The sequence below is a fragment of the Epinephelus lanceolatus genome, chromosome 18, assembly GCF_041903045.1.
Source record: "Epinephelus lanceolatus isolate andai-2023 chromosome 18, ASM4190304v1, whole genome shotgun sequence".
NCBI classification, from domain to species: Eukaryota; Metazoa; Chordata; class Actinopteri; order Perciformes; family Serranidae; genus Epinephelus; species Epinephelus lanceolatus.
The window spans coordinates 21,048,941-21,076,271 of NC_135751.1; the positions used below are offsets into that span (position 1 = coordinate 21,048,941).

Below are 27,331 nucleotides of genomic sequence, written 5' to 3' on the forward strand. Positions count from 1 at the left end.
TGCATAACTCAACGAAGGGGAAGCAGAGCAGTGATAGTGATAGGCCTCACCGCGGTTGAGTGTCGGGGTGCTATTGATATCTCCCGCCATGAAAGAAGATTCCGTCTGCTTTCGAACCGTGTCGTTCCACATCCTGCGGATCCGACTCTGGAAGAAGGAGCAGAGCTCAGTGAGTGGCAGCAAACAGACAACAAGTTAAATATAGAAACGCGACGGGTAGACTTTGTAACTCAGCGGGGCTGCTGTAATCAAAACTGTTGGGCTCGCTCTAATCCGCAAAGAACAATAGGCAAACATGGCAGACAAAGAGACCGAGGCGTTGGGTAAAGAGGCACACAGCTATGTCATGTTATCACGAGGGGGGCTAATAAACTCGAGATGTGTAAGACATGATTGCAGTTGCTGATACAATTGTTATTTAGAAGCGTCTTATTGCATTGTGGGAAAGGCTTGTTTGTTGATTGTGAAGACAAACTGTCAACGTGTGTGTACAGTATGTGTCTGTGCCGTAGCGCATAAGCCAGCATGCACAGTATTTTCCGGATGTCTCTTATGGTGCCTGTGTCTATATATAGTGCATGGACTTCAAAGGATATCTTTATTAATGAGTCATCTACTCTCGCATGCACAGGGCTGCCAGTAATGGAGGGAAACATAAAAGTAAAATTTACACAACAGAGGTGAGCACACCGGCTGATTAGAGTAGATTTTTGGAACAGAAACATCTAATGAAAACGTCATATATCATGATGTAACATACTTTAACACAGCTTTGTCACTGAGAACAAATTAAACTGTAACAGTGGTGTTTCACTTGCTGCACATCGTTTTGTCACTGGCAAATGGGAGCAAGCTGACTGTGGGCTGGAAAGTAAGTAAGTAAATTCAAGTGCTTCGCAAAGTAATCGGTGAGTCATTGGTATTGATCAGCGATCAAACCCCCACAGGTGCACTCATTTCGTGCTCTAGAATCTTACATAACAGACCTTTTAAACAAGGGAGAAATATACCGGCAGGGTGAGGAAATGTCCCTTTCTTATTTTGTTTTGACACTCTTTCTGACAGTGTTTATAAAAAAAAAGTCAGATCGTATCAAGACAGTCATTTGATTCAAGAAAATAGATTTTTCGTCTCATTCCACTGAAATCATCTCACTGCACAGGAAGATTTACTTTTCATTTGTTTGGAAAAAAAACCCCTCAATTTTATCAATTTTTTCAACACTACTCTGGTTGATGCCTAAAAATGAACGAAAACTGTGCCTGCGTGTGCGTAGTGCTGTGTGTGTGCCATCATTTATGTGCGTGGGTATGTCCTGCCCGCACCTGTCTGTGGGCCGCTGCGTGGCGAGCTTGGCTGCCACTGTAGTAGCGGTTGTTGGCACGCAGGCCGGAGTTTTTCAGGGAGCCGTGGGAGCTGGTGGTGGAGGTACGGCTGCAGCAGTAGGAGTGACGCAGACACTTACTGTACTCCTTATGGACCTGTAAAGAAATAATACCACGGGCACAGCGGGCGGATTTTAAAGCCACTCATAAACACAAACACTTAGTTTCAATAGCCTGGACCCAATGCGGAGCAGTGGAGACTTTTAACACGCGTCAAACAGCAAAATGCAATCACTCTGAACTTGTATGCTAAATATTAATCAGTCTTCAAAGACTTGTGTCGTTACCTTCTTCTGCAGGGCACAGTGGAAGATGAAGATGAACATGCCCTGGAAGGCATTGAAGGTGGTGAAGAGGTAGGCCATGATGACTGTGTTCTCATTGATGAAGAGGAGGCCAAAGGCCCACGTCATCCCTAGCAGGAACAGCAGAGCGATGGCCCCCAGAGCCCATGACCTGATGGATGTGGACAAGGAAACGTTAACAAATAACAACTTGCTACACTGAGAAAACAATCTTAATAGTCTGGTTTATTTATCAGAAGTTAATGTTTTTTGACAGGCTTCCTGCAGCTTAAGGCAAATCAGATTTCAAGCTATTTTTGCCATCCTGGATGCAATTCAAGACCAATTTTACAATAACTAAAACTGGAGACAAAAAATATGAATCAACATCACTTATGTAGGGTTAGGGAAGATGATTATTTTGGGAAATATGTGGCGTTTGTTGGCGGGTTTTCTTGGCAATCTTTGTGTTTCTCACTCTGCATGTGGGCTTCCACTGCTTTGATTCCCATTATGCTGGTTTTGAAAAACTTTTTACATAATATATACCAAGCCTCATATACATCGTCTTGTACTGGTTCCAGCTATGCTGCAAAATCTTGGTTAAACACCCCGTTTTTGTTGAATTTTCACTTCCCCATGTTGTCCAGGGTACAGTGACAGTGAGCTAACAGACAGCGGATTCTCTGCTCTTAGCTATCCTGACCTGTATGATGTTACTGCAGGAGGCATTTGGTCAATTATTATAAAAAAAAAAAAAAGTTGAGATTTTACAAGGCAGTGTAAGAAAAAAAAAAAAAAAAATCTTACTTCCCATTTTTGATTGACTTTTAACAAATTGATTTAAGACACTTTAACACAAATTAAGGCCTTATTTTTAGATGTATTAATTCAGTGCCTTTTAAGACTATTTAAGGATCTGCAGGAAACCTGTTTGAAAATAACAACACCAAAAGAAAAAACATTTTTCAAGGAGTATGACCCCCACTGAATAATCTGAACTCACTTAATGTTATCCAGGCGGCTGGAGTCAGGTTTGAGTGCTGAAGAGTTGCGGATCATTTTGTGTAAAGTGATCATGAGGAAAATGAGGTTAAGCTGGGGACAGAAAATAGAAAGAATCAAATAAACGTGCGGTGAACTTCACAGCCTGCACCAAAAATACTGACTTTGCACTGTAATTAACCTCCCAAAGCAAGCATGGTGAAATATTTTTGGTTTGACTGGGTGATATCGAAACAGAGAGGAGAATAATACTGTCTGACAGTAAAGCTAATACCATAATAACAAATGAAACGGGGCCAATGAAGCTCCAGATGAAGTAGTTATCCACTCGCAGCCAGCATCTGGAGTGGCACAAAGGAGAAGAGAGAGTTACACAAAACTAAGCTCACAAACAAACACGCACATACTCAGACATGTGCGCACACACGCGCGCGCACACACAGGCAGGCATGCACACACTTCTTCCCTGTCTCAGCGGATTATCTTATGAAGGCTAATCATCAGGCTTTGGCTAAGTGTGTTCAGAAAAGCCAGTCCGCGGGGAGGTGCAAGAGCCGTTCACACAGCACTGCGTATTACATTTCCAGCTGGGGGAATAGCATAATCCTACTTCTCAATCTGCAGGTGCAAAAGACCTGTCTTCACACGTACGCTTTCTTGGTCCCATAGCTCCTGTAGTCTATGGCCGCCGAGATGCCCACCACCAGTGCGGGGAAGCAGTAGCCGCACAGATAGTAGTACTTTTTGCGGGAGTACTCGCTCTCAAAGACCTCCACCAGCATGAGATAGAGTTGCACACCCTCCAGACACATCCAGGAGAAGGCAGCCAAGAAGAAGAAATGGAGAAGGCCAGCAAAGATGGGACAGGCAATCTGAGGACAGCAGCAAGGGAGAGAGAGGAGGAGAAGAGAAGGGGTGAAAATGTGAAGATGAAGGTGAAGATCAAGGCATATAACTGACTGAAAAACCAAAGAGGACAGAGGAGAGTCACTATCAAGAAGTAGTTTTGGACATTTATGAAGGAAAAATGAAAAGCTGCCCCCTGGGTGATTTGCTCAGTGCGTATTATTGAGTGGTAATTCATTACTCGGTGCAGTAAATGTTTTATAGAGTAACGTATTGAGACACTGCCTCAATTTTAGTTTCACAGTCACTATTAATATAATAAAAAAGTTGTCAGTTGTGTTATGCTGTAACTCTCGATGTCATTTTCAAGTTGGAGAATACAAAAAACTGACCTGATCTCATGATTTGCTTTCATAAAAGAGCAGTAACATATTTCCTTTCCAATAAAACAAGCAAAACTAGTCATGTTGTTGATGTGAGACCCCAACATCTTCGGCATATATCAGGCTCACACGTGGCTACAAACTCACATGGTATTCTGTCTTGTCGATGCCGATGAGGAAGAGCAGCTCGGCGATGAAGAGGTTGATGCAGAGGTTCTTGTGGATGGTGTTACGGTCAGTCTGCAGGCCCCGCAGGAGGCAGAAAGTGGAGATGCAGATGGCTAGACACACTAGGGAGATGACAATCCCCACCCAGGTGATCACAAACAGGATCAGTTCATGCATTCGCCCCTGGTACTGAGGTCCGGGTAAACAAAGATGGGGGGGAGGGAGTTGAGAGTGTGGAGGGGAACGGGGTACAAACAGAGGGCAGAGGGACAAAGATACACAGCACAATCAGACAAATAGAGAGGGGAAAATATGGGAATAGACAGCAGAATTGGAGATGAGGAGCACAGAGATAGATGGGAGAATAATGGAGGGGAGAAACAATGGGGGGATAGATAGACAGAACGGGGGGGGAGGGGAGAGAAAGAGCAAAATTGCTTTATTTAATATTTGTAAATATATGCAAGGAGCTAAAGTGTAGAGACAAGAGACAAGACGTCCCCAAAAAAAAAATACATGACATTCAAATTCATGTGAATGTCAGCTAGAAGTAGCAGGACATGAATTTGTAAGCATGTGCCTCCCCGAATGTCGGAGTGAAAGGAGGAAAAGAGAAAATTCAAAACAAAGAGCTTGTCAGCCTTGAGAGGGTACATTAATGTGCATGTGTGTGAGGGTGTGTGACTGAGAGTGAGTGAACACTAATGTGCGCACGAATGAACGTCTGCATAAATTACCCGGCCTTCCATTTTAACTGTGCGCCTGCCACGCCCTTGTTTACTTACATCGGGCTCGTGGTGAGCCATGAGCACGGCGAAGTTGGTGAGGTGGCTGCAGGAGCAGGTGGTGTGTGTGCTGTTGGTGTCCAGCAGCCTGCAGCCCTGCGACGACCAGTGGCCCGTCATGGAGCGCTCAGAGTAGTTCCAGAAGGAGCAATTTGGAGTGTAATAATTCTCCAACTGGAGGAAAAAGAAAACCAAAGTGAGGGGTGATGGAAAACGTCGATGGAAGTCGTATGTGTCAGAAAGAAAATTGAGCATGACGGGGATTGAATTAGGCCACCTGTAGGTGTTTGAGTGTGAACACCACCGGCTCAGTGAGAAACACTCTGCTGGACTCTTTGTTGATGGAGGCAGCAATTACATGGGAGTTGACCGCCAGGCGCTTCTTATCATGGCTCGGCCCATCCACCTCCATCTTCACTGTGGCGTTCTCGGTGGACAGGAAGGATCCCAAGTTTTTATATAGGATGAACACCACCTTGACTTGTCCTGCACATGGAGGGAGGGAAACACAGAGAGATGAAGAGAAAGAGAATGACAGAGACACAGACACAGTGTGAGAGCAAGAGCGAAGGAAAGAAAAAAAAAAGGCAGACGTTACTTGAAAGGGGAGATGTAGACGATAACGTTAAAGAGGTGGGGTGGGGGGCAAATAAAGGAATGGGGGCATAATATGGTAATGGCGGCGAGAGTGACAGAGATAGAGAGTAGGGAGTGACAGGGCGAGCGGGAGGGAGACAGAGAGAGAGAGTTAGTGAAGGTTAGAATGATGGTAAGGACCGTTTCATTTTGACTGGTGGAAGAGAGCGAGATTTAATGTGGAGGGCAATGGAACATTCATCCCTCAAGCATTCACAGATCTCTTATTATTCCATATGAATATTTCATGTGCGTTTGTTTCAATCATTCTAATCTCGTTCCCACTGCAGAGCCGAGTGGAGACAGAAAACAGAAAAGGGTATGGGATGAGGGGCCACGGAGGGAGGAGGGGAGCGATGGAAAGGGGGATGACATTGGGGGGGGGGGGGGGGGGGGGGGGGGGGTAGAAACAAGAGAGATGAGAGAGGGGGATAAGATGGCAAAGAGACGGAGCGAGGGAATGGAATGGGGGAGAGAGAAGAGAGGGAGTGCTGAGATTGCTCTGTCAGACTGGGGCCGATTGTAATCTACACGCCTCCCCAGCTATTCTATTAAGACTGCTGTTAAGAAACCATCAAGAAAAGAAATTGTCTCAGCACTTTTGTTAATCTGATTAGCCTATTATTATGAACCAATAACTTAGTCAACTGCATGCAGATTGTTTTAAGCTTGCATGAAAATGCAAATGGAAACATAAGAGCAGGCTGAGATGGACAGTGATTTCTCAGGCCTCGGGGTGAGGATGGGACAGAGGTGGGGGGGCGGGGGGGTTCAGGCTGCTGACCGTTGCGACTGTACTGTTTGATAGTGGAAGCTGAGAGTTGGATGGTGCTGTCGCTGGCGTAGGTCTGTGGGAAGGACAAGTCCTGCAGGTCCATCTCTGTGTTTAGAACATGCACCTCGAGATCTGATGGTGGAAACACAGTACGCAAAAATTATATGAAGACATCTGTCAAAGATGCAAAAAAACACCCAGGAGAAATGTAGGTGGTACAGCTCTACACACAGTTGTGTATCCTGAGACCAACACCAGTTTCAGAAATGCCTCTGATTCTACAAGTCCGTAAGTCTATACAACCGATCCAATACCGAGTAATTTATTAATTAACCTTAAAGTAGTTTCACACCCTGATAAAACACTAATCAATTATTCATCTTTGCTTTCAAGCAGTAGCTACAGAAATTCTGTATTTTGCAAAAATGGTATGTAAAGAGATCAAGCACATACTAGGATATAAGGTTCCTAACAGATATTTGGTTTTTCTGAAGTAGATTTTATTGCTAGTGATAGATAATTGATAAAATATTGTTAGTAACAAGCAAGAAAGCTACCACTAGGAACTGGGGTAAAGAAACACCACCAACGAAGGATAACTGGCGAGCAACTGGGGAAGAAATCTTTTTAATGGAGAAACTGACACACACACTGAGACTACAAGAAGCACAGCTAGAAAAAAAATGGGGGAAACTGACTCTATACAGGACTCAAAACGATGACACTGGACTGGAATAATAATTATTAGTTATTATTATTTTTAACGCAATGGTATCGGATCAGTGCGCGATACCCACCAATTTTCAAGTTCAGGCACTAGAATTGGTCTCTAATTAACACCATCAGCACTGTTTTCTTACCAATGCTGGGAGCTCGGTCAGTAAAGCGATTCCCGTACATGTTGTTGGCCAACAGGAAAGCTCCCTTTTCCAGGACATCCAGTAGCATGGTAGCAGTGTGCGCCTGCTCTGTGCTGTTCATGTCCTGCCATGACTCCAGGGCCTCGGGACGGAGCAAGTTGTCCACTGTCTGCACCACCGCCTGGCACATGCGGAGGGTGAAGCATTCATTACAATCACTGAGAACACTTTACAACACAAGGAAGCTGACAAGGAACGAGCGACAAACAAATCAGGAAGTAGCTAATTAATAATTAATATATATATGATAATTAATGAATAGCTCGTACTTAGTAACAGATAGGATGTCGATATTTGAGAAGATGTTAATGCTCAAAATAATTGTATGTTTAGATTTTTTCGCATCCTAGTGTCATGCCTGAAGTAATAGCTCATTCCCACTTAAACTGAGTAGCTATTTCTATGCTCACAAGGCTTTTGCTTTACTTCACTCATTCTCGGAACCCATTGGCTGTATTCGGCATCTGACTTCTGGCAGACGGCGATACAGCCCCTGGGGGCAGACCCCTGATTTTTTGGCATTCCGGTTTGAGGAGGCGAATTTCCGTTTGCGACTTCCGTTTATATGTAAGTAAATATGCTGAAACACTGCGATGGATTCAGAGTTTGCCGTGACGCCAATTATGTTCCGCCTCGTTAGTTCACCGCATGGAGCGTTTAACCTGACGACAACTACAGCCGGCTCAAATGTCATTGATCAATATCATGTGGACTACAAACAGCCTAGCACCGGCAGCATTGCCAGGTGTACAATAATTATCGTATTTGTACGATAATTTGGCCCTCTGTACAATGTACGATCAATAATCCCAAAAAAGGCCAAATGTACGATAATTTGACCATTTCATGAATGTGTGGTTGTAATCAGTATGCCAGAGTTTTTTTGTGGGCCCTGAAGGCATCTGTTCCCATGTGACATGTTTCCAGCCAATTGCAATGTGCTTAGCGTGAGATACGGGTGACGCTGTCTCTGAACAACGACTGGCTGAATGGTCAGCTGTACCCGCCCCACGAGACGCTGAGACCCATCAGGAAGTCGAGCGAGAATGAGATTCAAAACAGAAGAGGGGGAAAAACAAAAGCAAGGAAAATGGAAAAAAGTAAACACGAGAGTGACTATATTTGCCTATTGCGCATCAGTAGGATAGTTATTTTGGTTATGACGGATGTACGATAATTTCCCTCAAAATATGAAAATTTTGAGTCTCTGGTACGATAATCCTACATTTCCCACCTGGCAACACTGAGCACCGGAAACCAGGATTCTTCCGCTCTTCTTCCGGAGGCAAGATCTCTGGGGTTTGCCTACAGACTCTACATTCACTGAATGTAGAGTCTGTATATAGAGACTATACTTCACTTAACTCAAACTAGAATTACTGCCTTGTGGTTGTTTGCCTCTGCCAACCAGTCAAGTTGCATTTTACATCCATGTCTGTCCAGACTTCTGTAATATATGCAGTGAAGACTTTAAAAGAATTTAATTAAAGGCATTAAGTGTATTTTTATTGGCGAAACGTGGATGCGGCCACACAGAAGATCTATACAATCAGCACAGTTTCAAGATGGACACCCAAGATTAGTGTCACCTATTCAGTATCTGACCAAATGTCTCACCTTCTGTTCCTGAGTTATGGTGTTTAATAATGGCCAGAAAAGTGTTTTTGTGGAGTATTATGATGTCACATTGAAGATGACCTTTGACCTTTTGGATATAAAATGTCATCACGTCATCATTTTGTCATCTGTGTGGAATTTTTTTTGGAATTAGCATCTCAATTGTTGAGTTATGGCCAAAAATATGTTTGTGAGTTCAAAGTGACCTTGACCTTTGACCACCAAATTCTAATAAATTCATCTTTGAATCCAAGTGGACATTTGTGCCAAATATGAAGAAACTCCCTGAGGGCATTCATGAGACACCATGTTAATGAGAATGGGATGGACGGGAGGTCACGGTGACCTTGGTAACTGACCTTTAACCGCCAAAATCTAATCAGCTGTGGATGTTCGTGCCAAATTTAAAGAAGTTCCCTCAAGGTGTTCCTGAGATTTCACCCTCACGAGAATGAAAAGGGCGGATGGACGGCCCAAAATATAATGCCTCAGGCCACAGCTGTCACTGGGGTGAAGGTATAATGATGTTAGTAATGCTAGTAATAATGTTAATTAGCTACTCAGTAATTATTGGTTAGTTTTTGATATGTTTATCAACCGCTCCTTGGTAATTACTCTCTATTGTACCATAGTGTTACGTGTATTACATGACCTCTTTGAAGTTAAGTCACCACTACCCCACTCTAATTTCCTAGAAACTCACCACTCCCCTGCACTACATTTATTACTGTGCTATGTCAGACATATTACCTTTCTATTTCACACTTACAATTCATTTAATGGCAATTTTGATGGTTGTATCAGCTATCCAATTTATTGGAGTAGCCTGCTTGATGAATCATGTAATTCTCTTGCTCAGGCCTCTCAAAATGAAGGATTGACTGCTGTGTGGAATAAAGAGCATTTGCTGTTAACAAAATGAATCTCGTATCAGAACGCACTCCATCCGCTACAAGGGGAAAACACACGGGGGGATTTTTGGTTCATCCTCTGAACGGTACTGAGCTAACTTGTGGCGAGTGATAAAAAAACAACAACATAATGGTCAGTTACATACTACACAGCAGCCTTTAAATTCATCTTGCACCAGCAGAGATCAGAAAGATGTGGTGTCATATTACAGCATGCTGCAGACAGGTCAAGATACACAAAAGACTGTGTGCTGCAGAGCACCGCATTTCATCATTACAGAGGAGCATACGCAAGGCCTTTTCATGATATTAGATTACAGCTTTCTCAGAACCAGAGATATTGCACACATATTGGAAAAGCACAGAAGGGTGTAGTAACACAAACTGTTGCCTTCCATACAGTGCTATCGTCAAATTACATTTGCTCAGAGCCGCAGATATTGTACCTTATTGTGCGATGAAATGAGGCCAAGGCCGATATTATACAGTTAGGCTCAATCACAGTCCAACAAAGCTAAGATTAGGTCAAAGACAGATGACTTACACATTAGCTGAACCCATATTTTAACCATATGTACACCGTGAGCAATTGAAAAACTACAAATCAGCTTTCACTGCTCTGGGAAATTCTGCACCAATGCCTGCCAGGAGTTAAACCAAAAACTTACTCACGCTGCTCTCCGGAAAAAAACAGAAATTCTGTAAGTGATGATTCCAAAGGCAATATAAATCATAATACAGAGCACTGAGCCAGAGGAATCTCATCCACAAACCTAGTCTACTCAAGGATTTATCTCCCCTCAGTTATTTTAAGTCGCAGAGCAGTCCTACTCCACAGGCATGTAAAGCAGGCAGATAAAAGAGAAAAGCTACCTGGATGTAGGCCCGACAGGTCCGCTCTCGCTTCTGGAGCTGGAAGGGAGAAAACAAAGCATGGAATTAAACAGCCAAACAAAAAAAAACCCTGTAAATTAAAAACTTACTTGTCCTTGCATGTGCACTAGAGGGGTAAATTCACATTAACCTCAGCATCCTTTTCTAATGCTTGAATTAAATATAGACGCAGGCGTGTGTGTGCTTATGTGTGTGTTTACACTCTACCTTGTTGTAGTTTCGTGCAGCTGACTCCTTGGTTCCGGGCCTTAGGGCCTGAAGCTGGGCATCCAGGATGTCCAGCAGTTGCTCAATGAGTCGCACGGAGGAGCTGACATCTCCCGCCTGGATCCGGCCCCGGGTGTGGTTCACAAGCTCTCCGGCTATGTTGGCAGCATTCTCACCGCTCTTTATCTGCACGTCAACACATGCATGCGTGTTTACATACAGTGAGAGTATGAGGATAATTAAAAAAACTGTTAATGTTTTGATGCACACTACCATTACATGAAACTATGCTTTGAATTAGTCTCAGCGCCAACAAAATACTGTTTGTTCAGTAGTCAGATTTCCCCAGAACCCTTCCAAAAAGGATCTGTATTATCAGCCCCTCTTGCATCATTGTAAACAAAGATGGACCTTGTAGAACACATTGTGAACTTTTTATTCTCCCTAGTGCTGTTTCACTTGCAAATCACACCCTTAGCAACCACTTTGCAATTGCAATTGATTTTTGCCAAAAGGAGAAGGTATAATGGATTCTTACAACGATGTTACTTTTCACCATGATGCTGCTTTTCCTTCCAGACACATAAACACACTTAAATCAACCCTTAAGAAAGCCAGTCAAGGGCAGGCATGGTTAAATAATCACAGTTTTCTCCTGCGGAAATGGAACCAGCTTAGAATTCATTCACATTTACATGCACTGAAATCTGATAACTGCCAAAATCGGGATTGATCAAATTACTAGAGCAGATATTATAACACAGTTTGGCAATTTAGATTCTAGGGAGCTAAGTTAAAATCGTTTTGCATCATCTGGAGACCATGGATGGATTACTGAACGAGTCAGCTGGGCTCAGGCCCCAGGGCCCCAAGTGTCAGGGGGGCCCCCCTGGCCTTTACTTTCAAAATGTCAAATTAACACGAAGCGACCAGGAGGAGACTCAAAATTACCATAAAGAGACACAAAAAGATCACAAAGAGAAACACAAAGAGATGCAAAGGAACAGCAAAGAGATACAATATAACTGCAAAAATTGGCAAAACGACCACAAAGAGACACAAAAACCCAACATAAAAATGACCTCAAATAGCCCCAAACAACAACAAAAAGATACAAATAACTAAAAGGAGACACAAAAAACCCTTAAAGAAGACACAAAATTACCAAAAAATACACAAATTATCTCAATAAGACATAAAAATTGCTTCAAAGAGCCCGAAAATGATTACAAAAAGACACAAATATCCACAAGGAGACAAAAAACCCAAAAGAAGACACAAAATTACCTCAATAAGACAATTAAGTTACCTAAAAGAGCCCAAAACCACTACAACAAGACACAAATCACGACAAGGAGACACCAAAAAACCTAAAAGAAGACACAAAATTAGCAAAAGAGACACAAAATTACCTCATTAGACATAGAAAATGCCTCAAAGAACCCCAAAAGACTAAAAAAAGATACAAATAACCACAAGGAGACACAAAACACCCTAAGAGAAGACACAAAATGACAAAAGAAGGCACAAAATTACCTCAATAGACATAAAAATTGCCTCAATAAGACAATTAAATTACCTCAAAGACCCCCAAACCACTACAAAAAGATTCAAATAACCACAAGGAGACACAAAAAAACCCTAAAAGAAGGCACAAAATTACCTCAATAGACATAAAAATTGCCTCAAAGAGTCCCAAACGACTAAAAAAAAGATTCAAAGAACTACAAGGAGACACAAAAAACCCTAAAAGAAGGCACAAAATTACCTAAAAGACACAAAATTACCTCAATAAGACATAAAAAAATTACCTCAAAGCAGCCAAAACAACTACAAAAAGACACAAAACAACCACAAAGTCTATGCGTCTTGCTTTTATGCAGGAGAGGTGGTGGGGCCCTTTGCATATCTGTGCCCAGGGGCCCACTATTTCATAATCCACCCATGCTGGAGACAATGATGTTTTGCCACTGCAGGTATAACGCATTATATGAAACTATGATGGAGAAACTGAAATACCTTGCAAGCCGTAAGGCCCTAAGCCTGATTTTTAAAAATAATTTTACCTGTCTGTGATTAAAGTATATTACTGAAAAAAGCAGAGTTAATTAAGTATCAAGAGCAGATGCCTTGTAATGAAGGGCCAGTTGAAATGAGTCTGTATTTTAATCAGGCCAGCCTTGGAGATATGTTAATGTGTGTGCGCAGGTGGACAGGGAGGATGGTCGGGGCGGTGGGGCAGACGAAGGGGACGGACCCACGGCCGGGGGGTACGGCTTCAGGTCTCACCTTCTGGGCCACCTGGTTGACCCACGGGGAGGTGCAGTTACTCAGGTCAGGACCCCGCGGGTTCCACATGACCTGGTCCACCAAGCACTGGAATGAAGCGATGCCTGGAGACGAGCAGAGGGAGAAGAAACAGAGGAGGGGGGAAGTAATGGAGAGATAATAAGCGTTAGGTGTCTGCAATTAAAGGGGAAAGTGTGGAGAGGAGGGATGAGCACAAAAAAAAATGTGGTACGATTTTTTTTCCCTCCCTACCCAAGAAAAACGGAGTGAAATGAATTTTAAAAATGTAATACTCAAAGTGTTTGAAGATGAGAGGGAAGAGGGAGGGAGGAGGTAGAGTAAAATGGGTCAGAAGTGGAAAAGGTTCAATAATGGAGTGTAGGGCAGTGAGAGAGCGAGGGAAGAGAAAGGGAGGAAGAAGACGGCAGGGGTGGAACGGGCTTTCATGCTCTAAAAGGAATGGTTTAAAAGGAGTACATGCAGACATACCACATAACATTTACTATGTGCGCACACACACACACACACCAAAGACATCAGGTATGATACCTCACTGTCAAATAAAAACACCTGAAGGGAAGCACCTTCCACCAACCCTTATTTCCAGCTAGGTTTTTCTAGTTACGTGGGTTCAGAGAAAGGACACCACGCGGGGATAAAACCAGAGAAGGGTCTATGCGCTGCTGCTAACACAAATAACCAACATCAAGTCACAAAGAGAAGGCAGGGAAAAGAGGAGAGGAGAGACCACAGCAAGAGAGACAGAGAGTAAGAGAGAGAGAGAAGCAGAACAGAGGAGCCGAGATGACAGAGACAATGCAGCAACGCTTCACAGTTGTAGAGGGATCTGAGCAGATGCGGCGTTGCATTTCATACCCTCTTCTTCTCTCTCTCTCTCTCTCTCCCACCGATCCCCCCCTCTCTCCCGCTTTTCTCTATACTCTCCTCCATCGACCACAGATTGGGTTTGAGAGCTCTGCCAAGACGCGGCAATTAAGCCAGCTGCTAATTTAATGTTAGTGCCGTTTACAGAGAGAACATACAGAAACAGCGAAAAAGCATTGGAGAGCTTGATGGGGGGAGATGTCTTTTTTTTTTTCTCTCTGCGACTAACGAGAGCTTTTTGATTGCTGCATGTTTAAAGGTATAGAAACTAGCATGAAGGGAGGTGAAGCCTGTGTTGTCTAGTCTTTCATTTCATTATTTGCCACTTTCAATCAGCTCTGTTTCTGTGGGAGATGAGCCTTTCATTTGTGGAGGACGGGCTTTCATCTGCGAGTCCTCTGGGACTGTGCCTGCTGGTGGGACCAACGCGGGGACAGGAGAAGACAACAGCGGAAAAAAACAAGTGTGAGAGCACAAACACGCTGATCACTTGGGCACACGCTGAGAGAGATATAATGTGCGCACAAACAAACACATGCATGAAGGACACACTGTGGAAGTACGACATGAAACGCACGTGTTTGTTTTATGGAGTGGAAAAATGCACACGTTTAAAAATACACACATGCAAATGTTCTCACCTAGAGATCCTTTGGGACATGGGCGGTCTACTGTTTCTCCTCTCTGCGTGGTGGGCCACTGGACGCCACGGACTAGCTTGGCCTCGCAGACGTGAGGCTCCAGGCCTTGTGGAGGAGGGCGGGGTGGCCGGCGGGTGACAGGCACAGTAGCTGTGATCGGTCGAAGATCCGGGTGCTTGTTGATGGAGCCGATTGGGCGTGAGGTGGGGGCCAGAGGGCGGGCGGTAGAAGGGCTGGCGCTGGAAGTGAAGGGCCTGGCTGCAAGGGTGGTGGTCACTTGGGTGGTGGTGAGAGGGCCTGAGGTAACCCCAGAGTAACACAGAGAGAACACAAGAGTTGGAGGCTACAAATGAGGCCCAGAGTGAGTGAGAGACATTTAGAGTTTTAAAAGGGATTTGTTAGAGAGCAGCAAAAGCCAACAGCAAAGAGATCAAGAGAGTGAAGGACACATGCATGTGAATTTAAGATGTCTCTTAGAAGTTGAGTTCAAAAGTTAGCCTGACAATAATTGGGGTGACAAATACTTTTCGGAGATTCTCAAAGCGGGCTCTCCAGAGAGATGAGAGAAGCAGGGGAGGAGATGGAGAGAACGCATCATCACAAGTCAGGGAGAAGTAAATAATTGATCAAATGTATCAGAGAAGTCACCATCACTAACAACCAAACCTAATGCGAAGATAAAAGCAGCACATCACAACTACAAAATCCTAACTGATCAAACGCAGAGGCAGCGTGCACACTGTGAGTGCCGCCGCCCGTGTGTCTCTGCCTCTACTCTCTCTGGGCATAATCCGAGCTTTATACAGGCCTTTATGCAGCTCAGATATACAATACATCCAAACCTCCCTCTCATATTGATGGACTGCCAAAATGCAGTGTGGTGTTCTCATTTCATCCTCCCCCTTATCATTTCAGAATGACTTTTTCATTATCCATGACACGGAGAAGTTGATATGAAGTGCTACAGCAGTCATACCTGAGAGGCTGCTCTTTACTGTAACTATGGCTGGGGATGGGAATACAATGATTTGATATCTGAGGCGCCCAAATGTCAGATAAGAAACAGTCACAAACACATTCTGCATGAGCTGTTTGAAGTGTTCCCTGATCAAGAAAAAAACATCATTCACAATAAGATGCATAAAGTGCTTCTCCATAATATAATGTTCTACAGTATGAATATAAAATAATCATGAGAGGAATGCAGTTAGTGCGAGTAAATAAAATATTTTATCAGGTAGAAATCTGTCATTTTGTCACCAAAGTCTTCTGTAAGAAAACTGTGAGGTCTGAAAAGTGTATTTTTAATTTTTCTATTATAATATAAATTGGCAGCACAGATCTACCAATATTTAAATATACGAATATATATACATACATACATGCACATTTTTGCTATTCTGCGACAGGCAACCACGCACTGCCGTCCAAATAATCATCAAAAATGTAATCATAATCATAAATAAACTCAAAGAATTGCCATAATTATTGCTACCCTTTCTAATTTAAGGTTGGCTGCAGCTCTATGTGTCATTTGTCCAAATAGTGTTGCCGTACCCCAGGGACACATGGCTCCTGGGCGTATTCAACTGACATTAATATCTTTGTTACATTATAATTGTCAGACAGCCCATGTCAAGTCGCAGTGAAGTGTCATTTATATAGACAGTAGGAGCTTTCATTCAGGGCATCTTTTTTTAGTTCACTGTATAGCTGTACTTGCTTTTGATAAATAATGTAATACAGTAGAAAATTAGTTTTCAATTTTTTTTTTTTTTTTTTTTTTGGAGAGTGGGGGGACCACAGACCACCTGGCAGGTTGGTCCCCTCCAGTGCTGACTTCATGGCCACAGCCTCACAATTTTCTGTTGTAACAGATGTTATTTTTCTACTTAATTCTCATTTAAATCTGTATAAATAAATCATAATACCTGACTACTAAATTGTCTGATGTTAACTATTATAGTTCATTCTAACTTGGGCCCAGATACTAACAGGTATAAAATGGGGAAACATCTGTATACTTTTTATGTGATTAGCTTTTAATTGTCCATCACTTCAAACATTTTAAAAATGTGTCTGTGGGATTGCTCCTTACCCGTGGTGGGGTCCGGTGGCCCAAACTCCAGCGGGTAGCGCAGCACATTATAGTTGTTCCAGACATAAAGCTGGTTGTCTCGAGGGTTGTAGTCCACAGAGGAAATATACTGATAGGGGTTGGGGAAAGCGATGTTGACAGGCTCCTCCCGGGCTCGGTTGGTGTTGTAGGCGTACATCACCAGGTCGCCACCAGCTTCACTGTCATCGTCCTGGTAGACCGACCTCACTGCGTAAAGCACGCCACATGCCATGAAGGCGTTGGACGCCATTCTCTTGTCAAAACTGGTCTCCCAGGTGCCTTCAAAGCGCAGGGTGTACGGGTTCACCTATGGGGAGAGGGAATGTTGAATTAGGCTGAGGATTTATGTAGCTTAAGGATCATTCTGAGAAGCTTGGAGAGATGGATCAGTTTTTAGGGGATTTTATTCAAAATCTTAGTTATAGAGATCATCAATGTATATTTACATAAATATCCTTTTTCATTTCTATATGTGTATTTTAAAGGCACTAAGGGTGTGTGTGAGTAGTTGACTAGTTGATTATACGTTGCTACCCTCGGCACAAGAAATACTAGTCGATTATACTTATTACTAAAATTACTGTTATTTTATGCAACTGCTAAACCCAGTGAAAATGCCACTCTAGATTTATTTACCTAAACAATATTGTTTTAAATAAATGTTGTTTTTTTTGTCATGTTTTATCGCATAATATGCAGTTTTCATAATGCACAATGCAGAGTGTCACATGTTTCAGTGGTATTTAAAATACACTTTGGTTACTGACAAATGTGACTAATAATTTAAAATCACTTATAAAATTTGGGGAAAATATTTAAACTTAAAGACTCAGTTGTGCTACTAGTATTAATTTGAACTTCTGTTTAAAATTGGTCGTTAGGATCATCCCTATTTCTTACAGTAGCTTAATAAGTTGTGGTCTATTTTACAGACGCAGCTCAAATGTTGGGACTTCCAAAAACAAAAACCTAAAGATTAATGTCTAGATAACAGAACTACATGCTCTATTAGATTATCTATAAAGATCCTTTAAAATGAAATGATTTGATGTAACATCGCCCATATTACTCACGCTAACATAAGCCCAGCAGCACAAATGGTACTTCTGTAAAATAATGTTAAGATTTATAAGCACTTGTAAACGCATTTAAAAACTAATTAAACCCTCAGCTCCGGCTTTGAAGGAGAGATATGTCTATGCCTTTATGCAAAGCTGCTTCTGCTAAATATACCTTCAAACTGCATGCCGAGGCTTAATAGAGACCTCAATGTGTTTGTTGCACTCAAGGTTTGTGGAAAAATAATAAAAGTCCCCCACAACCCAGACAACTCCTTGATGATGAAAGTGATCACTTCCTTATTTATGACTTTGTTGCTCCATTACTCGACACTCTCATAGCTCATGCAGGGTTTGATATTATGTTAGATGGATAGTTTAACTTATACAGTTAGAAAAACAATTTCCTGGTTAGGTCAAAGATAGTGATAATAAATGGGAGCCGTCTATCTGAACAGCACATTAATTCAAACTGCGTTTGTGTGGAAACTTGCTGCCTGATTGCAGTTTTGTTTGTTAAGAAACAAAGACCCGACTGGCATTCAATTATGAATGTTCCAAAGTTCACAGTGATGGATTATGTTTTGAGTTTGTCAAGTGAGCAGTGCAAAGTAATGTGACTTTGTTTAAAACAGTATGCTTCTAAACTATTGATATAAAAATGAGCAGACAACATAATGCTACATTTTCTTTATAAGTTTTAAGTTATTAAATTATGAAATGTTTGAAGCCTAAAAGAAACCGGTTGTGGACCAACAAAATAAATCAAATATTTACCCTACTAGTGAAGATTAATTTTTTGGATATGATGGGATTTAAAATTTAACCTTTTGCATGTAATATTTATGTGACTCTTCTTCTTGGCACAACAACATCTCATTTATCAGTGCACCTGTGTAATCTCCATAGTAAGTCATTCATGTGTGACATATGACCTTTCGCCTGACTAGTCAGATGAGATTTTGATATAATCCACTCCTGCGTTTATAATCCACATCTCATCCCCTTCTGTGCAGGGCTGCTCTCCCACCTGGCTGACCACCAGCCGTCCGTTGTTGGCCTCAGTGGCATAGATCACCCACAGCCCATTCTCATCCACAGCCAGGTCGATGTCCGATTTCCCTCCCCAGCGGTAGGGCGAGGTGTCATGGTAGTTGGCGTTTGTGATGATGGCCTCACCACTCTTGATTCGTGTCCTTAGGTCATACTTGACAATGTTCCGTGTTCGTTCTTTGTTGTAAAACACCGCGCCGTCGTACACCACAAACCCCGTGCCATCAACCCTGTTGGGCAACCTGTTGAGAAAGTATCACATGAGTGGTGCAGAAAATTCAAGAGAACAAGTCAATTCATCTACTCTGCACGACACAATCCTACAAGATGTCCTCACTGTGAGCAAGCTGACACCACAGTGGGACCGTTCTGCTATCACCATCCATACCCACATCAAAAGCCAATAAATCAATACAGCAGCAGATGCTATTTGATCATCCAGGACAGTGGGAGGCGCCCTCACTTGTAGGTGGTGGTGGCTCGGTTTTGTTTGAAGTCTTCCCAGGAGGCGTACTCATACAGCATGTCGGTGCGATAGGGGGTCCAGGGCATGACGTACAGACGGTCCCCGGATTGCAGTGGGTCCTTACACCACGCCCCCGCCTGGTGCTCCGCCTCCTGCAGAGAACTGGCCGCCTGAACCCGCAGCAGTGTCCCCGGACACACAAAGACTGGAGCAGAGGAGATGTGTTGGAGCAGAGAGGAGCAGAAGAAGGAGAAAAAGGAAGGCATAGAAAATAAGAACAAAGTTTTGTAAAAATGAAAGGTATCATGGAGATGGCAGGGGAGGCAGAGAGGGGAATGGGAAAAGGCCAAAGACCATGGAATATAGAACAGGAGAGAGACGTGGAGGGGACGGAGGAGAGATGTGAGTAGATAAAAGTAAGTTGAGAATTGAAAAGGAGACAAAGAGTAGTAAGAGAATGGGAGAGAGGGGGGAGAGAGGGGGGAGGGAGGTGAGGTACAATATCAGATTTAAAATGAAGGAACATATAAAAGCTCATTTGTAGAACATCAGCATTGTGGTCGGAAAGCGTCTGGATATGATAAATGGGAGATTTCTGGCTGCTGCCGCGGCTTGGATGTAGTCTCTAATCTAATTTATCTTGGCCTACTTTTTATTTGATTGTGCATTTTCTATTTCAAAGGCCTGTGCTTCTCTGCTCTGCTACTGGGTGGTAAAACAGTAATTGTGCAGCTTGTTTTATTAGGACTCAAATTTGGCTCTCAGTCAAGAGTAATGCCTCAAAGAAAAAAGCATCCTGGGGTAAAGATGTGAGGTTGGCCAGGCCTCCCATGCGTCCGAAACGGCTTCACACACCCACACGCATGCACAAATACAGACACAAACAACAGTCCCTATTGCAAACAGACACAGATCCACACAACAACAAATACTTGGGAACCCTTACACACAATCCATACACCAAACAAGCACACAGACACACAGGATGTCTACTTTAGGCAGGTGGAGATCATCCACTGGGGACTGGTGTAAATTGGCTGGCTGACGCAGTGTGTCTCTGCCTGACAGAGAGAGTACCCTGGGACCACCAGACACGTCAGGTGATCTATGAGGAAAGCTGCTGGCATCCTTGCCACTCTGACATCACAGGGGTACCGGTGACAGAAAGGGAGAGAGAGAGAGAGAGAGAGAGAGAGAGAGAGAGAGAGGGAGAGAGAGAGAGGAGAGTTGGAGGCACTACAGAATAAAACAGCTGAGGAGTCCCCACGTCTCCTCTGCCAGCTTATTTATGTGGCTCTCTGGCTCGGGGTTGCGACAGAACCAGACACCTGCTGGTCACCTCATGATTGAACGCATCTCTGAACTAATTGGACACCGCAGGGGCATTTGGACACAGATGACATAGAGCACACACGAATAGACAGACACACACATACCACCCCAATACACGCGAGGATGGTGCATGCACACATACATACACTGCCACACAGTCACTGTTAGAGTGATGGATCAGTGTAGGCTCAAACTGTCTTGAATATTGCATGGAAGTCTGGAACAGGAGGAGAATCATAATAGAGAGATGGAGGAGCTTCGGGCTTTTGGAAATCCAGCTTTCTCTTTCCGTTGCCTGTCGTGCTGTTGTTGGTAGTGGCTGGTGATCTGTGGTGCTGGGCCACTCAGACATTAGCCCACTCTGTCTGAGGGGGTCCAACAGGGATTGGGACTGGCAGCCAAACAGGAATCTAATCAAACTCAGGCTTAAACAAACACTCTGAATACAAACTCTTCACACGGAGGAGGCTTGTCATGCTCCACTGTCGAACCAAAATGCTCCCTTGAAAGCAGGGACGCCTGAGGTGTTTGCTTTGCAAATATGAACGTGGGTGACTGAAATATGCAAAATAATGTTCAGAGCAATGGTTAAATCTAGCGTTTTCAGACAGCCTAACAATGGATTTCTTGACTAACATCTGTGCCAACTCTCCCTCACACCACAATAAAATGACATTTTTATCAATCCGGACACAGCATGAGTTCGCTGCGAATAAACGGAACTTGTGCTCCAAAGCATTTCAAATAAAGGCCGTAAAGGGTGAGGTATTATCGGAGCAGAAAGCTATAGAGTGGGGGGCAGAAAAAAAACAACCACTAAAAGTAGGACACTGCCTCAAAAGTACAATGCTACTGTAAATAGAGAAATAAACAGCATGCAGAAAGCAATACAGCAGCTCTGCATGTAGGTGACCCATAAACAAAGCCAGCAACACTCTGCCTCAAGGTAGAATAAAGGACAAAGAAACACAAACACGCAAGGCTGTTCTCTACAGCCACAAAAAGGATGACCGGCCAAAGAAAACTAAGTATTAATATGAATGCTAGCATCCAATTTATCTGTGGCCACGATACAGTGAAATTGATATTTATTACAGTACAGTAAAGGGCAGAATAGCTTCCATATGTGTTGGGCCTGATCCCATTTCTCCAATTCTTTGCATTTATTTTTAACCCTACTCCTCGTTTTCAAGTGCCCTTTGACCCTCAGGACAGAGTTACAAAAACGAAATAGGACAACCCATTGAAGCCCTGAGACATCATCAGTAGGTTTCAATGGCGTTTACATAAACAGGCAATAACAGTATTATCACAGACATTCGCAATTTATCTTATGGACTGACGGAAAACCATGGGCGGTTGTTATTTGTTCATAATTTCAGTTTCACGCTATCAACTTATCAAATAAGTCATCAGATAAAAAAAAAACATTGCTTCATTACCAGGCCACTAGTGGTGCTCTGAATGCTAACATTAGCAACCCATGCTCTTACACTGCCAGTGTGACTGACATTAGAGGAGCAGTTAAAAGGGCAGCGACTTCACTGCTGGACTTGAGTTAAATTTCAGGCATCATATGCCACCAAAGGGGGAGAATGCCACATGGAAAACTGCAGGACTGTCATGTACAAATCAACAATAACAATGTCACATTAACTAGCTGGATAGCTAGTTAGCTGCCGCGGCATTTGCATAGGCTACTACTATCAATTTTTTGTTATGCTTGCTATAACCTCCTACTACCTTGTGTCCATCACATTTTGGGTTTCCTTGACCATATACTTCATTCTACTTAACTTAGACCTGTTTTCCTTGTTTGTGGACACTTTTTGTGCCATCTAGTGGTAGTAAGAGCACAACTGACTGTTCCATGTAAAAACAAGATGGCAGCCATATCTGCTAAGTCAGTCTGCAGCCGATCCCGACACAAACGTGGACCAGGTCCAAAACCTGATCACACTTAATGGTTGAAACTTGTTTATTTATGATTAATAATGTTTGTAGTTTGGTATGGCAACAAATTTGACCAATTTTAGCAACAGTAACAAGCTAAGACACTGTTAGGAAGTACTCGTTTGAAGACAATGGGATTTTATTATCGTTGACAATGTTTAGTTTTTATACTTATTGGGTCCTACTGATCCCAAATAACTAGGAGAAATTAAAAATGCATACTGAAAAAAGTTTGGGTCTCAGGAAGATATAAGAAGGGACCATAATACATTGGAATTAAATAAGACAGTACAATGGTTATTATTATTTTTAATCTTTACTAACAAAGAAAATAAATATGCGGGTTTCTTTTGTTGCTTGTGCAGCCATCTTGCCAATAATTTCTCATACCACTCGGTTTGGAGTGCGCCTCTAAAAAAAAAACTCAATCCGGAGAGCCTACCTATATCTCTATCCCAGCAAGAATTGGAACACCCCTCCCCTCGACACCCCCTGCTAAAATAAGGGGTAAGGGCTAAGTGTAGCAAAATTGAACATTGGAGTGCCACCTGAATGAAGGCTAAAACTATGGCATAAAGAGGGTCACAGACCACAGTGTGGCACATAAATCACATTTGCTGGTGTTGTCTTTACCAACTTGAGCCTTCAAGCTAATTAATATAGAGGAGAGCATAATATAACCATTGTATCTGTAATAGTTTTTGTGTTTTTCTGATATAGTATCGTTAATATTAACATTATATTAGTTAAATTTTTGAATACCAAATATAGGCAATAAATAAAGTTTAGGATTGAATCCAAAGTTTTAGAGGAAAATGTACTGTACTGAGGCCTGACTGGCTGTAACAGACTAAACAGGTAAGAGACAAGAATGCACTACAATCTATCACGGCACCAAAATAGTTGTTGTTGTCTGCAATACAATTTACTCTCACTATATTGTGCCTGCCACAGTGTCCCCCCAAAATACTATATGATTCTGTTCATTATTGCACCCAACCTTCCAGCCCTGTCCTAAATTGGTAGCAGACTGTTCTCTATTGGGCTCATCATCACAATAACACTGCGGCAAAGCAAAGACTAACAGTCTGTCGTCCGCCTTCCTCCTCCATGTTTCTCTCCCTTCCCTCCTCTCCTGTCCGAACCCTGCCCCGCTACCGACCAGCGAGCCTCAGTTTATTCTAATGAACCCAGTCGTCGGGTGGGCCCGGTCTCAAAGGGGCTCATCGGCGGCCTCCGGGCTATACACGCAGGCCACGAGGACGCAGACATATACACACATACACATTCACACACTCACAGGCCAAACAGAAACAGTGGCCACGCTTCACACCCTGCAAACCCTGCCTAGGGGGCTTCATTAACTCTGACCTGCGTTCCCCAGCCCTCCTGGCTGCCTTTCTGTTTACCAGCTCTTTCTGCCTCTCCTTCACTCTACGTACCTCCCTCTCCCTCCCGCTAACTGCGAAGGGTGATTGTAGCAGTGGGAAGCCGGAACAGCCAAACCCTAACAGTAGAGCCTACAGTACAAGAGGCTATTATGACCACAGAATGAATGAGGTATTAGGCAATAGGCATTAGGCATTAGGCGTAAATCTCGAGATTAGGCATTATCCTAGTCTGGCTAGAGCAGGTTAGCACGAGTAAGAGCCATCTGGGATTATGTGAGATAGTTAGATTAATAGATTAATACCCGTTTTGGTGCGGATGGAAATCTTGCAGTCATGATCATCCCACTGAAGTCGCAAGGCAGCGCAGACACAACACTTCTTTACCCTACAAACTAGCCAGATGGCTAATGAAACTTACCTTATCAGGGATTAAAACCCAGGCTGTAGCTATCATGCTCTAGCATGCCAATTACTGCCACACATACAGGGAAATACTGCTGTAATAATTGACTATTTATCTCCATAATCCCTTTCCCAGGCACAGGTCAGCTGTTACTTGTCAATATGAGGCTGCAGTATAAAATGATTAAAGCGCCAGTACTTTCCTGGAAATGACAGTAAATATCTCCCATTAGTGTCTCACAGCAATTTGTGATCGACTGGTAACGCAATTAAAAGTGAGCGCTGACAGCTTTCGGCTAAATTTAGACTTTTCATTTTGGTTGTCTTCAGCAATCCATGGTGTTTTTATGTGTGATTTGACAGCGTCATGGTGATGGTTAATGTACGACTTTGATGATCTAAACACCCCCTGCCAATGGTTGGCAGCTGTTTCTAAAGTGGCGTCCTCCTAGTGTTTGTGTTGTAGGTTTTTTTTTTTCTTTGCTACAGGGATCTGAGGGCTCTGCTGGCCCAAGCCTTTGCCCAGTCCGCAGTCATGGCCTGCTCACAGGACTGACTGCTGAGAGCATGCTGCTCTAATTGAATCCCACACCTGTTACTGGCAGGTGCAGCACGCGGGCAGCAGGGGGCAGAATGGAGCATGGCATGGTACCCCGTGTCCATGCTGGACAGTTAATGGGCTTTAAGGGTTAGTGTGTGTGCATGAGTGTGCAGTGGGTCTCCTGATGGTATGTTAATGTGCATTCATCAGCCCATTAGTGTGTGTAGCTGTGTCTTACCATGTATTAGTGTGTGTGTATGTGTGTGTAGGCATGCATGTGTGCAGTTCAGAGAAGACAGAGAGGCAAAGAGAGAGAAGAAAGCGTGAAGAAGGATGTGAGCGTGTTCTGTGTGTGCAAACAAGAGGAGAGAGAGGAGTGGAGTAAGAGAGAGTAAATAGGTTATTTCCTGTGAAATGAGAATTAGGAGTGAGTTAATCTGCTGAGGAGTGACATATAGTGACAGCGAGAAGAGAGAAATAAGGAAGGAGACGGGAGGGGCTCCCATTGTGTTTCCGCTTCCTTTTAGACTACAAGGGGGGTCAAGTTATGGGAGTAAAAACACAATACAGTACAAACAGCCATGCACAGACATATACACACACTCACACAGAGACATACACCCTTAGGACACACACAAACTCCCAGACAATGCACGCACATACACACTCTCCAGACAGTGGAAGAGGCAGGTGTCAAACTGGCACCTTTATCAACCCAAACATTCACCCCAGAGAATACCCTTCACTGAGACCAAAAGCTGGCAACAGCTAGAGATAGCGTCCATTGAAAGCAAAGTCTTATCTGCCTCGGAGTGAAGCTGACACTGAGTGACAGGAAAGTTGGTCGGGACATGGCTGCAGAGGCTACAGGCTGCAGATACAGTAGACGACAGGGGGCATATGATAAACTGACTGACTGACTGAAGCGTGAGCTGTAGGGTAGCAGTTAGCCTAGCCTAGCCCGCCACTGCCCTTCATGTTCCTGCTCTGAATCAGGCCTCCCAGAGGTGCTGTCTCTCCATAAAGGTCCTGAAAGCAGTTGTGATTTATATTCATGACCACCTGCCTCACACACTCACCTCTCTGTTCTTTGGCTCTAACAATGCAATGGCTTCTGCATGTAGAGTCAATCCCCACACTCTTCCCTATCTCCCTGTGCCACTGAATAGGGTGTCTGCACTGCCTCGGTCACATGACTGTGCTTGTGTGTGGTGGGTCATTCCTAATGAGGCGATGCTGCCTGACTCATCGTCTCTATAGCGACCGCTCTCCCTCTCCTTCTTCATTCGCAGAGATTCTTTGTGTTTTCCTATCACACGATGCAGTGGTTTCTCACTCATTCCCTCTCACTTTTCCAAATCACAGGTAGAGAGCTGCTTTTGTGAGCGATGGTTCTGTCCTTGTGTGCACCCCCACCCAATCCTCTATAGAAATACCAGGATTGTTCACAGTGGTCTCACACTGCTTCCTTCTCTTGCCTGTTTTCCTTTAGAAGCAAACAGACTGGAGGTGAGAAAAAATATGGCGGACACTAGTTTGGTCCTGTCAGCAGTGATAAAGGAAATACTGTAATGATGTGGGTAGTGTACCCTGCTAGACTGTCAGCGGAAAGGGTGAGAAAATGGACAGAGGGACTGATGAGAAGAAGGAGAAGCAGCTGACGCCAACATCGTCTTAAAATAGCCTAACAGCAGGTAGGTAGTGTTGGACATTCATTGAACAGGATCTCCTGCACGTGACATCATCACCACGCGGTGCACGTCATCCCAATCCAAATCTGTCAACCAGCTGATCAATCAGTGAGGATTAATTGGACAGACACGGACAAGACACAAGTCTGGAATGTTAATTCAGCCATAAACAGAGAAAGGAAGTGTGTTTAGCAGCAGTGGAGGGATGGATTAAGGTGGGTAAGGGCAGGAGTGCAGACAGAGGAAAGGGGTTTTCATCGTAGTGTTAGTGGGAGGAAGAGTAGTAAATAAATATAACCAGTTGGATGAGGCAGAAGCACGAGGAGGAGGAGGAGGAGGAGGAGGAGGAGGAGGAGGGTTTTGTAGCTTGCTATTCCACCGCAAGCAGGGAGAGTGAGCTAAAATGGCTGCTTGTGGTGGGAGAAAAATGTGAGACAATGATCCATGTTAATGAAAAGCCATGGACACGACGACAGACAGAGGGGTCCATAAACCGGTTAATGGCAGCCTCTACAGGAGTTAATTCCTCCAACATATGGATCCAGCCATGGGGCCAGACAGGGAGATGGCTGAGGCCGAGACAGATGTGAGTAGGTGGGTTCAGAGAGAGTTGAGGAGGGTGAGGACCCGAGAGAGGGAGTTAAGGCTCATTGGGACTGATGGCCACTATTCTCAACGTGACCTTGGGTATGGG

At 43.6% G+C, this 27,331-nt stretch overlaps 1 protein-coding gene across 2 annotated transcripts in view; it reads right to left on the bottom strand.

The window, feature by feature from the left end:
• Positions 1 to 27,331, bottom strand: part of adgrl1a (adhesion G protein-coupled receptor L1a) — a 198,957-nt gene that overhangs the window by 13,517 nt on the left and 158,109 nt on the right. For both annotated transcript variants that reach the window (XM_078161406.1, XM_033644876.2), the window contains exons 5-22: positions 19,325 to 19,532; positions 18,839 to 19,103; positions 16,730 to 17,057; positions 14,632 to 14,928; positions 13,106 to 13,209; positions 10,817 to 11,002; positions 10,589 to 10,627; positions 7,128 to 7,308; positions 6,277 to 6,399; positions 5,134 to 5,342; positions 4,857 to 5,030; positions 4,051 to 4,260; positions 3,326 to 3,546; positions 2,949 to 3,015; positions 2,676 to 2,767; positions 1,673 to 1,841; positions 1,326 to 1,481; positions 51 to 147 (exon numbers count right to left, since the gene is read on the bottom strand). In XM_078161406.1, coding sequence (XP_078017532.1) covers positions 51 to 147; positions 1,326 to 1,481; positions 1,673 to 1,841; positions 2,676 to 2,767; positions 2,949 to 3,015; positions 3,326 to 3,546; positions 4,051 to 4,260; positions 4,857 to 5,030; positions 5,134 to 5,342; positions 6,277 to 6,399; positions 7,128 to 7,308; positions 10,589 to 10,627; positions 10,817 to 11,002; positions 13,106 to 13,209; positions 14,632 to 14,928; positions 16,730 to 17,057; positions 18,839 to 19,103; positions 19,325 to 19,532 — 3,126 coding nt within the window. The remainder of the gene's footprint in view (positions 1 to 50; positions 148 to 1,325; positions 1,482 to 1,672; positions 1,842 to 2,675; positions 2,768 to 2,948; positions 3,016 to 3,325; positions 3,547 to 4,050; positions 4,261 to 4,856; positions 5,031 to 5,133; positions 5,343 to 6,276; positions 6,400 to 7,127; positions 7,309 to 10,588; positions 10,628 to 10,816; positions 11,003 to 13,105; positions 13,210 to 14,631; positions 14,929 to 16,729; positions 17,058 to 18,838; positions 19,104 to 19,324; positions 19,533 to 27,331) is intronic.